General features: G+C 41.6%; 2 protein-coding genes across 2 annotated transcripts in view; both read left to right on the top strand.

Moving 5' to 3' along the window:
* LOC138949752 (COMM domain-containing protein 4-like) overlaps positions 1-13,507 on the top strand; it is a 62,308-nt gene that overhangs the window by 43,897 nt on the left and 4,904 nt on the right. The window lies entirely within an intron of this gene.
* LOC138951400 (zinc finger protein 431-like) lies at positions 301-5,617 on the top strand. Its single transcript, XM_070323011.1, has 3 exons — positions 301-331; positions 2,517-4,874; positions 5,604-5,617. Exons 1-3 carry the CDS (start codon positions 301-303, stop codon positions 5,615-5,617), a joined length of 2,403 nt encoding a protein of 800 aa, XP_070179112.1.

Genomic DNA, 13,507 nt, shown 5'->3' on the forward strand with positions numbered 1-13,507 from the left:
ATTTTGACTCGGACGCAGTCAACTTAGGCTTGCTTTCCTCAGCCGAGCCCGAAGGCTCAGACGAGGTGGAGGGGGTAGCGTGCACATCGCCACCTTCAGCTTCGCTGTCACTGCTTCTCGCTGCCGATGTGGGCTCAGTTTGCTGCTGATAAGTCCCTCTTCTGCCAGTCGGGTTCCCAGTCCGACTCTTCTTCTTGTAGGTCTTCCTTTTCTTCGCCATTCTGGTGTTTACAACTTGTTTTTCCTTCGAAACACGTGTTTTGTTTACAGTTGCTGTGAACGGAAGTGAAAACTCAAAACATGGCACAGCAGAAAGGCTTTGCCAAGCACGGTTTAAAAGCTGCTCTCTGATTGGCTGAAACCAGACCCCTCTGTTCTTTGGCATGTTTAACATCGACCAATGAAAATACGTCTTTCTACCGAGTTCGGCTGTCAAATCAAGCTTGTAGATTCGGTTTCGCTGAGCACAGTGGTCTTTGAATGAATCGTCTGCTACATTCCAAACCGAAGAAATGTACTTTCAAAGTTTATGAATATTTAATGAGCTGCCACAAGGCATTTTTTGACACACCCCTGATGCACATTTAATTAAAATAAAAATATTTAGGTTATTTTTTGCCCCAAAACTATCGCATAGCGTGATAGTTGAGTGGTTTATGTACTTAACACAGCAAACAACCCAAATAACCAAAAATGTTAAAAAAAATGTTATTTTCACCTTGGAAGCTGGCCTTAAACTATGAGTTAAAAGGACAATGTTTCTTTTCTACCCTTAAACTATGAGTAAAAGGACAATGCTTCTTGCATATTCTTGCTCAACTCTCTTTGGGCTTAAAGTCATGTAGAAAATTATCTGGTTTCATTGACTTTTTTTGCACAGAGTTGAACACTGCAATTTTTCAAAAAATTTCAGTCATGTGAATTGTCCGCCAAAAAGGCAAAAGTGTCCACCACATAAATAAATGGGGGAGGCAAAAAAACTGATTTTAATGGTAAACTCGGAGCTCAGATGACACCAAATGGTGTTGGGTTCTTTGGAGACCCGGACCCCTCTTTTCAAAGCGCCTTTGATTCGCGCCAGTTACTTGATGCAAAGCGTCTTTGATTGCTATAATTACTTCAAAATGTTCAGCCTTTTTTACTTTTTTCAATTCCCATGCCTAATATTCAATTTTATCATTGTCCTTGTGGTAGGTTAGCTTAAAAAGTAAGTGAGGCGGACATAGCTGATTCATTTTTCTGAGTTGTGATTGGCTAAGGTCTTCTTCTTCTTCTGCGTTCGATGATCAGCCAAGGTCAAAAGCTACCTGCCCAGACAGCGACATCAGTTTTGATTTAGCTTTCTTGTATATGTCTCCTGGTCTTAATTTCACTTGAAGGCAAAGTGTCTCAACTGCTTTAAATCAAGCAGAAATATGAAAGTTGCAAATCATCCAAATATAGGTGTTATATTCACCACAGATTGTCAAAAATCATCAGAAGCATAATACATTTCAGTTTGTGTTTTGTAATAAAAAGAACAATTACACATGAAAATGCAGAAACTGATGCTGACAAAACCTGCAACTGTTTTGTCATGTTGAAATCCGACATTTCCAAACAGTAGACTTTCACTACGTGGTTTTTGTGGTCCAAAGAATGAGATAGCGATATACGCTATGCGTAAGGTGTGTGGGGGTCGTATTGAGGCTGCGGCAGCAACAAAAACATAAAAATTCAAGTTTCGCTCAAAGTCACTTTTAAGGGAAGCAACTGCCTTTTCTTCCTCTTGAGTTAGAGATAAAACGTGGTTATTCCCCTTTGCACACGATTCCTTAAACCACTGAGCCTATGTTCCTGTGGTCGCAGGGTGTGTGTATGTAACTTGAGTAAACTCATCTGAAATACTTTTGACAAGACAGGCAAGCTCACATACAGCATTAAGCATGGGAAGATGACTTTAAAGGCTCACTCCTTCTTGTGAAAATGGTTTGGATCAGCATCTCTGATCAGGTCAGGCTTTACATGGGATAAGACCATCCCTTCACTTGGTAATACCAACAATTCCTCTCTGCCCCGGGTGAGTTGAAATTGCTGTACAGTGAAAACCTGATTTTCTCCGATTTTTGAAGGATCTTAAAAGGGGGGTTCCAATGTATAAATAATTTCTTGAGAAGCCAGTGGTTGCATTTATGACATTTAATTTAATTCATCAGCTAATGTCCACTATGCACAGGGATCACCCACTCTGTTCATTTCTGGTATGTGACCAAGTGGACAGATGGTCGTATTCCATGCAAAGACCTGCCAAATCTGAGATGGTGAGCCGAACTGTTTTCCTGAGAAGTTGTGTGCCTTTAAGTGACATCTTTTTCTGTCTTTCGTTAATGTGTCTTCTTTTCTTTCAGGAAGAGAATCTTTCTGTCTTTGGGAGTTGTGAATTTCTATCTTTCAGGAATGCTGTCCTACCTTCAGAAAAGGTATGTAAACATTTTCATCACGAGACTTACAAAACATTTTTGAATTTTCTGTTACAGCACCAGCAGGTGAAGATTTCAAGACAGACAAAACAGTCAACGTGCAGATGGAGCGTACATCAGAAATACCAACATCGTCCAGTGCTGACAGCAACGTTGTTTGGCTGAAACAAGAGGCAGCTGAAATACCAACATCGTCCAGTGCTTACAGTGAAGTTGTTAGGCAGAAACAAGGGGCAGCAGAAATCCCAATTGATTTTGGAACCATTGCAGACACAGCTTCATTTTCAGAACAAGATTGGGGTACATGTTCTAATGATATCGAGCGTAAAAAAGACGGTGTGGGGGAGGGTGGAGCAAGGCCAGTGATGGAGGTCTCCGACAAGTGCAAAGAGGAGTGTACATGCAATGCGGGGCAGGACTTCAAGACTGAGGCATTCCAAGCTGTGACCGAGACCAGCAGTTCAGCAGCTGAAGACATCCCTGCAACAAGTGTGTATGCGCATGGTGAGAGTTTTGTTTGTGATGGTGTGGAAGTTGAAGAGGACAGGAAACCAGACATTGCACGTGACTGTGTAACGCAAGCAGCATTTTGTCCTCTGCCTGCAGGCTGTTACTGTCAAGTGAAAGTGAAACAAGAGCCAGTAGAACCCACACAACACGTTGAGAGTGTGGAACACAGTGACTTGAAATCCTCTGACACCTTCACCTGTGAGACTGCAAGAGTCAAGGCTGTTGTGGTGGAGAAATGTTCAGCTACAGAATCTGTGGTCACTGCAAGTAAGACAAAGACATCACTGGACAAAGAGACAAGTCACAGGACAAAGGAAAAAGGAACAATAATCAGAACACTTCTCTTTAGCAGAACGTTAGTGAAAGAAAAACATATTGTTTTAGATGGATCTTCGAGTGGTAAAGATGAATCTCCTGGTTTGAAGAACAATTTGACAAGATGTGCACTCCCATACAGTAAGAAACGACAATATGTCTGTTCCACGAGTGCAGTTACACATGATTCAAAGCGTAAAGTAAACAATCACATGTTGACAAGAAAAAGACCACATGCCTGCCTTAAATGTACAACAATATTTGGTCAAAAGGGGGGTGTAAACAAACACATGTTGACACATACAGGAGAAAAGCCACACGTCTGTCCTTATTGCAAAGTAAAATTTGCTCGGAAAGGGGATTTGAAAACCCACATGTTAACACATACAGGAGAAAAACCACATGCCTGTCCTCATTGTTCAAAGAAATTTGCTCAGAAAGCGCATTTGAACACCCACATGTTGACACATACAGGAGAAAAGCCACATGCCTGTCCTCATTGTTCAAAGAAATTTGCTAAGAAAAACCATTTGAAGTCCCACATGTTGACACATACGGGAGAAAAGCCACACGCCTGTCCTTATTGCAAAGTAAAATTTGCTCGGAAAGGGGATTTGAAAACCCACATGTTAACACATACAGGAGAAAAACCACATGCCTGTCCTCATTGTTCAAAGAAATTTGCTCAGAAAGCGCATTTGAACACCCACATGTTGACACATACAGGAGAAAAGCCACATGCCTGTCCTCATTGTTTAAAGAAGTTTGCTTTAAAAAGGGATTTGAAGACCCACATGTTGACACATACAGGAGAAAAGCCACACGCCTGTCCTTCTTGCAAAGTGAAATTTGCTCGGAAAGGGTATTTGGAGACCCACATGTTGACACATACAGGAGAAAAGCCACACGCCTGTCCTTGTTGTTCGAAGAAATTTCTTCGGAAAGAACATTTGAAGACCCACATGTTGACACATTCAGGAGAAAAGCCACACGCCTGTCCTTCTTGCAAAGTGAAATTTGCTCGGAAAGGGGATTTGAAGACCCACATGTTGACACACACAGGAGAAAAGCCACACGCCTGTCCTTATTGCAAAGTAAAATTTGCTCGGAAAGGGGATTTGAAAACCCACATGTTAACACATACAGGAGAAAAACCACATGCCTGTCCTCATTGTTCAAAGAAATTTGCTCAGAAAGCGCATTTGAAGACCCACATGTTGACACATACAGGAGAAAAGCCACATGCCTGTCCTCATTGTTCAAAGAAATTTGCTAAGAAAAACCATTTGAAGTCCCACATGTTGACACATACAGGAGAAAAGCCACACGCCTGTCCTTATTGCAAAGTAAAATTTGCTCGGAAAGGGGATTTGAAAACCCACATGTTAACACATACAGGAGAAAAACCACATGCCTGTCCTCATTGTTCAAAGAAATTTGCTCAGAAAGCGCATTTGAACACCCACATGTTGACACATACAGGAGAAAAGCCACATGCCTGTCCTCATTGCAAAGTAAAATTTGCTCAGAAAGCGCATTTAAAGTCCCACATGTTAACACATACAGGAGAAAAGCCACACGCCTGTCCTCGTTGTTCAAAGAAATTTGCTCGGAAAGGGCATTTGAAGACCCACATGTTGACACATACAGGAGAAAAGCCACATGCCTGTCCTCGTTGTTCAAAGAAATTTGCTCGGAAAGAGCATTTGAAGACCCACATGTTGACACATACAGGAAAAAAGCCACATGCCTGTCCTCATTGTTCAAAGAAATTTGCTCAGAAAAGGGATTTGAAGACCCACATGTTGACACATACAGGAGAAAAGCCACATGCCTGTCCTCGTTGTTCAAAGAAATTTGCCCAGAAAGGGTATTTGAAGACCTCGTTGTTGAAAGAAATTTGCTCGGAAAGAAAATTTGAAGACCCACATGTTGACACATACAGGAGAAAAGCCACATGCCTGTCCTTCTTGCAATGTGAAATTTGCCCAGAAAGGGTATTTGAAGACCCACATGTTAACACATACAGGAGAAAAGCCACATGCCTGTCCTTATTGCAAAGTGAAATTTGCTCGGAAAGGGCATTTAAAGTCCCACATGTTGACACATACAGGAGAAAGTGTCTTTTGCATATATTGTGTTATTGTGTGAACAGTACATGTGGTGATTTGTGTCTGTATGATTGTTTTATGTAGGTTGTACTTTTAATTGTTCTATTCTGTATATCGTCGGTGGTCTTCGAAGACCTCGTATCTTCAAAATCATAGTTCTGAGATAATGACAAAAGAGTGTTTTAAAATTCAATTTCCTCTTCACCAGATCAAAACGTGTAGATACGAGGTTTTCACTTTTTTGTTTTGAATTTAAGGAACAATTACGAGGATTTTCAACAGACTCGCAGGGATTCAAACAGACAATACGAGGTTTTCCCGCTAATGTCTCAACACCAAACGCAATACGAGGTTTTTAAAATCAGGGGAAAAAGACCTTTGCAAAATAGATAGAGTTACAAGCTTTTCACAGATGATAGGAAAAAAATCAAGGGACGGAACCATGCAAAAATCCGAAAATCGGGAAAATGTGAGTTACGAGGTCTTTGAAGGCCAGTGACGATATATATGTTCCTTTGTAAAGAGCCTAGAGCCATAGGTTTGTCAACTGCGCATAATTGGCAACACCACCGAATATACTACCAAACCTGTCAGTTCGTATTTATGACCAAATTGCAAATATTGTCTTCCAGTATAGGTTTCACCAGCAAGAATAAGCAACTCACATCAGTATCCCTGGCATACCACTTTATTTGAAGGTCCTGATACATCAGTATCCCTGGCATTCCACATTATTTGAAGGTCCTGATACATCAGTATCCCTGACATACCACATTATTTGAAGGTCCTGATATATCAGCATTCCTGGCATAACACTTTATTTGAAAGTCCTGATACATCAGCCTTTTTGATTGCACACATTGTTTGCACAAAACAAATGTGTCATGAATTGTTTGGCTTGTGTTAACTCTTACGTGTAATGAAAGAGGATTATTTTCTCTACTTACACAATCAAATAAAATTACTGTAACTCGTCATGTATATTTTCAGATTCACAATAACCGTATGAGACATAGGGGCTCCAAAAATGTGTGCTATATTCAGTGTCACGCCAACTGATGTAAAGACAGGTTCGCCTGGCGTAAATTGTCAGGCAAACACATGAGAAAACAAATCGCGTGAAGCGATATAAAAAAAATTGTCAAGCTGTCGGCATCAAAGTAACAGATTAACACCAAAAATGCAGTCATCGCCAGGTCTATATTTACATAGTCTCGACTAACCACGCCCAAAGACCGACTGAGAAGGGTCGACCGGTCACGCTCGTTTCCGCGTAGCGTGCGAACGCGGTACTTACTTAACCTATTTTCTGTCATTCTGATCACATTTTTAGAGTAAACATGAATTTGGGAGAAATTGAGGAATAGGAATACGATGCAATCCTTTTTAAATCTGTTTGTAAAAATTCGATTTTAATGACAACTCAAATGAGCAATCAAATTAACTAATTTTTACGCTGCCGAGCTGAAATTCAATCCCGTAGTCCAGACGTCGTCGAAGATTGGTTGACCAAAATTTTAATCTATTTGATTGAAAAATGAGGGCGTGACAGTGCTACCCCAACTTTCACAAAATAACGGATATCGAAAAAAAATAGATAAAACGTCTGGGGATATCTTACCCAGGAACTCATGTTAATTACTTATCCTATATCTCTGTTTTCATTGAGAACGGTTTAATAAAATGACGCAGCTTAATTCATACGCAGCAAGCTCAGTCTTTGACTTAATTAAGTGTGCATTTGGCAAAAGAAGCTTTAAAGAAAAACATTTTGTCCTGTTTTCCCGTTGTTTTGCTTTGAATACATTTCTGGCAAGAGAGAGAGAGAGAGAGATCGTATGTGTGTGTGTGTGGGGGGGGGGGGGTACGTTATCGACGTATTAATAAACCTCCACTTCTCTCTCTGTCTTGAAAACACACAAGCACAACCACATACACACTCAACACTCATTGTCGGGGGCAGAGACATACACTGAGCACAAAAAAGTTAAGGATATTTTTTCAGTTGTATAGCCCAGTAGTGGAATGCATGAATGGAGACTATTATAGTTAGCAACTAAACGTAGGTTCGAACTACGCAGTTCGTAACTACAGATTTAGTCAGTCTGCAATGCATGAGAGCGAACTTGGTCGAGACTACTTAGTTACCAACAAAAAGAGTAGGTCATAACTTTCAAGTGACGTCACGGGGAATCCCCGTCACTGCGCAGGCGCGGTGAACTCTTCACCTTCGAAAGTGGTAAACAAACCAGCATGGGATTGGGAGCATGGTAACAGTGCGAACTTGAGTGGTTGATCGATGCAATATTATTTTGGCGAGCAAACAAGACAAACATAGGCAGAACGCAAATGTTTCTCTCAGTTCTTCCGCACATTACGAGAGCTAAAACTGCCCGACCGGGGAGATGTACGCAGCATATAGGCTGAGTCAGTGTCGTCGAAGATTTGAGTGATGGCTCAGTCGGTATGTACTGGGAAAAAGTCCGTGTCCCTCATACTGATTGTGCATTTTAAAGCAAAGCTGGAACTTTGTAACAGACAATGATGTATGGATGTATTTAAGTTTGTGTTTCAATTTATGGGAGCGAAACTGACATTTCTGAACTGAAAAAAGTTTGTGGAGTTTAGAGTTGTCAGTAGAGACCGAGTAATCGTTGAAGAGAAATAATTGCATGGTTCACCGATGGAGAGTTAAACGACCATAAAACCGCACCACAGGTATGTCACGAAGCTGTCTAAGTTCTACACTATACAACAAAAGAAAATTGAATGAGGGAATCAAGACAATAGATCAACTCTCTCTCTTTCTTTCTCTCAGTCTCTATCTCTCTCTCTCTCTCACACACACACAGGCATACGCACACACTAACACACACACACACACACACACACACACACTCACTCTCTCCCTCTCTCTCTAAACCGCTAAGAGGGAGGGACAAAGTTGAGAACAAGAGTGCCAGATAAAGGAAGGAATGTAATTTGGAGCGATCATTAAACAAATTAAGAAACAAGCAAGTTAGCAAGCAAATCCTTGAAAATGTGTGATGTCATACAAAAGGAGCCAACAATGTTTTGGCCTGGTGTTCTACTTACAAAATAAACTAGTAAAAGAATTGTGAGATGTAAAGAGAAAAGATTAACTGGAAACACTACCGAATTACAAGACATCATCAGTGATTTGAATCATGCACTTATGATTTTCTTCCTTTTTTCCAGATCGGATAGAATACTTTATGTCAGTGACATATGTAAATGATTGCAATTTTGTGCTGGTCTTTAACATGAATAATTAGATACAATGAATACATTATTCAATGAGTAGGAAGTGACAATATTTTAATGTGTATGATCTTGTTTGATGAATGCCGCAAACACTCTGAGAAGTTCTTCTAAGCAAGCAAAGAAACAGAGGTAATGAAGTTGGATACTGAGATGACTATATTTTGTAACTTAGACACTCTGTCTATAAGGAAGCTAGCTGTTGCTTGAACATCATTTGAAAATTAATCTGCGCCAGTTTAAATGCATTGCTTCGGTATGGTAGAGCTCGAGCTGATCATCAAAATGCATCTCATGTGTGAAATTTTAGCTTTGATGTTGCACTGACTTCAGAAGACTAACCTGTTTCGTGAGTAAAAACTGCAAACATTCCAAGCTGACAAGAACAGAACGATGTTAAAATATAAGATATGATAAGGGAAATGTGAAGGCTAAATTAAACAAACATGAAATTGTAACCCACTCTGTACAAGTGGCGCGTTTTGCTGCATTGATCATCTTTTATTCTTTCATGTGTTCTTTTGAGTTTCCGACAACATTTGTTGTGTCATTGTGTATGAACGTTTGAATTTAAATGATGATAAACAATGATTGCATATTTTGTGTAAACGATTTCGCTCAACGTCTCAGATGTGGCATGCAGGCTTCACGTGGAATAAAACCATCCCTCCACTTTAACATACCAGCTCTCAAAAACACGTGTGTTTACTTTGAAGTGTTGGAATGTTTGATCAATTAATTTGTTTAACTTCTACTGGCATCAATCCGCAAAATGTATTCATTCAAACATTCCAACTTTGCACATGACCCAGTCAGAATGTAAATGTTTGGTATGTATCAAAGTGTATAGATGGCCTAACCTCATGTAAGAGCCCATGCAGATATAAAATAGTAAGCCAAACTTGGCGTTTGCAAGAAGAACGGTGCCTTGAAACTGACAGCAGCAACAACAATTTAATTATCCACAATCACAGTGTCACTCAGCTTTTCACCCCATCCAAACCACCAGCCATCCTCTCACTAAAAACCAAAACAAACTCCCCAAAACACACACACATTAAAACACAGAGAATCATGAGATTTGTTTGTTTGTTTATTCATCCTGTAGAATGTTTCTTTAGCCACTGAGCCAACTATGATACTCGTCATAAAAAGTAGGCAGATCCGTTTGAGGGCAAATCTTTATGATGAGGCCGTTTATTAAAAAAACCAAATACAGGTTGACCCAAAAACAATGCAACCCACAACAAGTTAATAACCTACATTTGTGGACATAAACTTCAGCCTATGCATGACAATTTTGAAGATCAAATAGGCTGACTTTTGTGCAATTTTAAATTAAGTTCCCAATTTTGGGGATCGACTCAACGGTACGGGTTTTAAAATTGAGCGGTAGCCAAACTTGCCCGATCTAAGCGCTCAAGATTGTAACATTCGGGGCAATTCGAATCACAAAAGTATACCTTAATCAACATTCAGACCTGGGAATCCCTGTTTTGGACTTGGAGTATTCTCAAACAAACTTGGTGTATTTTCTTTTTTAAATGAGCGTACTCCACATTTAAACATGCTTCACACGCGTCTGTCTATGAGTATATAACTGCTTTCTTCAGGTCACCGATGATCTAGGGGGTGTATACTCAGACATTCAGATAATATAAAAGCTAAAAGTCTGGAGGGTTTAAATTAAGTAAGTATTGATACTGTTCATGGTCAAACTTCGTTTTAGTGAATCGACCGCCGAATTTGGAATTTATTTTTTGAAATAGAGCACAAAAGTCAGAACATCTTCTGCACGTCAATAGAAAAAACAATCAAATCTGCATCCAAATCAGTCAGTTTTGTTCACATATCTGGTCTAACACTGACATTAAGGCATGTTGATTTGTGTAGGTGTCATTCCTCTGAGAAGCTGTAAAAGGCAGTTTTAGTGGGTAATGAGACAAAAACCGGTACGTTTTCGTAACTCCTCAACGCATTGCCTTCAACGTTGCGGTGATTTGTGCTAACAGTAGTAACACATGTGGGAAAGTTCATACGGATTTTAAAGTCATTTGAGACATTAGTCTGCTATTAATTGACATGCCAGAAAGAGTTCTTAAATTGATGGTAGGTCTTCGCTGACTCATTGAAAAACAATTAATTTGTTGTTATCTTCAAGAACAATAACAGATGCGTCACACAATTAAATTTCATGTACATATTTTATCAGACATTGGCGGTATGAGGATTTCAACGCGAACATTAATATTTTGCCTCATTCAGAGCGCTGAGCGCAAATGTAGGCCTACGCCTAGAAAAGCTCACGGCTGACACGCTTAACTGATCATGGCTCTTGAAAGAGCATTTTCCAAGAATGTGTGTGTGCGTACAAGTGCGCTGTGAACAGTCATAGTTGAAAATGTATGAAATTAAAGGTAAATTGAAGCTTTCATTTTTCTTAATGCATGCTAATTTTTTTTACAAATTCAGTTCATTGGACAGGGTACATTTTTATTTTTAAAATTCGTTCTGGCATGTCGCGCAACAGCAGAACTAATATCTCACATGACTTGAGATTCCGTGTGTACTTAACGACATGTGTTAGCCCAAATCACTGACAAGTTTTAAGACAATGCGTTGAGGAGTTACTGAAATGTACCATTTTTTGGTCTCATTATATTTAGTCAAGTTTTGACTAAATATTTTAACATCGAGGGGGAATCGAAACGAGGGTCGTGGTGTATGTGCGTGTGTGTGTGTGTGTGTGTGTGTGTGTAGAGCGATTCAGACTAAACTACTGGACCGATCTTTATGAAATTTGACATGAGAGGGAACTACGACCCGAGATGCCTGGTGGTAGTGGATGGTATTGCAGTGGAGGGGTTGCGTGATACTGGATCTCAGGTTTGTGTCGTGAAGAGTTCATTAGTTTCAAGGTCGCAGTTCACAGGACAGGATCTTGAGGTTTCTATGGCTGAGAAAGACATCAGGAGGCGCTATCCAGTGATTAAGGTTCAGGTTGATTGTCCTTTCTACACTGGTGAGGTTGAGGCTATCGTCATGGATACACCTGTTGCTGATTTCATTGTAGGTAATCACGCCCGGCTGGGTGATGCGAATGTTCTACCAGTGTACGCTGTGTCCAAGGTTGTCTCAGTTGTCACTCGTGCTCAGGCTGCCGCTGAAGGAAAGAAGCCGACTTTGTTGCATGTTGCTGCTCCAGGGCTAGAAACAGTCACCCCTGAGCAGTTGCATGACCTTCAGCGGAATGATCCGACTTTGAAGAGTTGTCGTGAGGCGGCAGATCGCCGGGACGTCAGAACGTCTGGTCACTCCGGTGAAGTTGGGTTTGTTTGGAAGAAGAAGATTTTGTACCGTGAGTATCGCGGTGGTGGTAGCGTCTATACTCAGGTTGTTGTTCCCCAGCAGTTGAGGTTAGGTGTTATCAAGTTGGCCCATGAACCGCCTATGGGAGGTCACATGGGTGTCCAGAGGACACGTGATCGAGTTTGGCAGCAGTTCTTTTGGCCAGGTATGTGCGCAGACATACGTCGCTTCGTGTTGTCTTGCGATCAGTGTCAGAAGGTTTCTCATAAGCCACAGAAGGTACCGTTAGGTAAGATGCCTCTCATCGATACGCCGTTCGAGCGTGTGGCGATCGATCTGGTGGGTCCCATCATCCCTGCTTCTGAGTCTGGTAACCGGTACATCTTAGTGTTTGTGGACTACGCTACTCGGTACCCGGAAGCCATTCCATTGAAGTCGATTGAGGCTGTGAAGGTTGCAGAAGCGATGTGGGCAGTCTGGACTCGAGTAGGAATTCCCTCAGAGATTTTGACAGACCGTGGTACTCAGTTCATGTCCGAGGTGATGAAAGAAGTGGAGCGTTTGCTGGCCATCAAGGGTTTAGCGACTACTCCGTATCATGCGCAAGGAAACGGATTGGTGGAACGATACAACGGAACACTCAAGACCATGCTACGCAAGCTTGCTCAAGAGAAACCGAAGCAGTGGGATCGCTACATTCCTGCACTCCTCTTCGCTTATCGTGAAGTTCCACAGGAGAGTCTTGGATTCTCTCCCTTTGAGCTTCTGTACGGCAGGACAGTGCGAGGACCCATGTCTGTTCTTCGCAACCTATGGACGGAAGAGCCAGTCGATGAGCAAGTTCGCACGACTTCTGAGTATGTGGTTGACTTGAGGAACCGGATTGAGGAAACCTGCAAACTGGCGCGTCAGAATTTGTCAGCTGCTGCACAGAAACACGCGAAGGTGTTCAACCGGAAGACAGTTCGAAGACAGTTCCAGCCTGGAGACAAGGTTTTGTTGCTGCTGCCGCAGAAGAAGAACAAGCTGCAGTTGTGTTGGCAGGGACCGTTCGACGTTTTGGAGAAGAAGGGCGAGTCAGACTACAGGATTCGGATCTACGGGCGTGAGAAGCTGTACCACGCCAATCTTCTCAAGTTGTACAGAGACCGACAAAACACCGCGGACACCTCAGATGTGATACCCACCGTAGCGGTTGCTGTGGTTGAAGAAACTGAGGAGATGATTTCGCCTGATCGTGAACTACCCCTGCCCTGCTTGGAAGGCGAAGAAACGGTGGAGGACATCAACCTGTCTGCTACACTGACTGCAGAGCAACGACGTCAGGTGTTGGAGATTGCGGAGAGGCACGAGAGAGTTCTTACTGATGTCCCCCTGCAGACGCCTTTGGCCGTTTTTGACATGACGGTGGAATCCGCGAAACCGGTTCGAGTGAAACAGTACCCTTTACCTTATGCCAAGGTAGAGACCATCAAGGAAGAGGTGCAGGCCATGAAGAAGTTGGGTGTTATCGAACCGGCT

Source organism: Littorina saxatilis, linkage group LG16, assembly GCF_037325665.1.
Source record: "Littorina saxatilis isolate snail1 linkage group LG16, US_GU_Lsax_2.0, whole genome shotgun sequence".
NCBI lineage: Eukaryota > Metazoa > Mollusca > Gastropoda > Littorinimorpha > Littorinidae > Littorina > Littorina saxatilis.

What these genes read in the sequence shown, in the direction of transcription:
- LOC138951400 (XM_070323011.1), top strand. Translation starts at nt 301, where the DNA reads ATGGCACAGCAGAAAGGCTTTGCCAAGCACG. An exon ending in GAAAGGCTTTGCCAAGCACG is followed by an intron (nt 332 to 2,516) that starts GTTTAAAAGCTG and finishes TTTCTGTTACAG; the next exon opens with CACCAGCAGGTGAAGATTTC.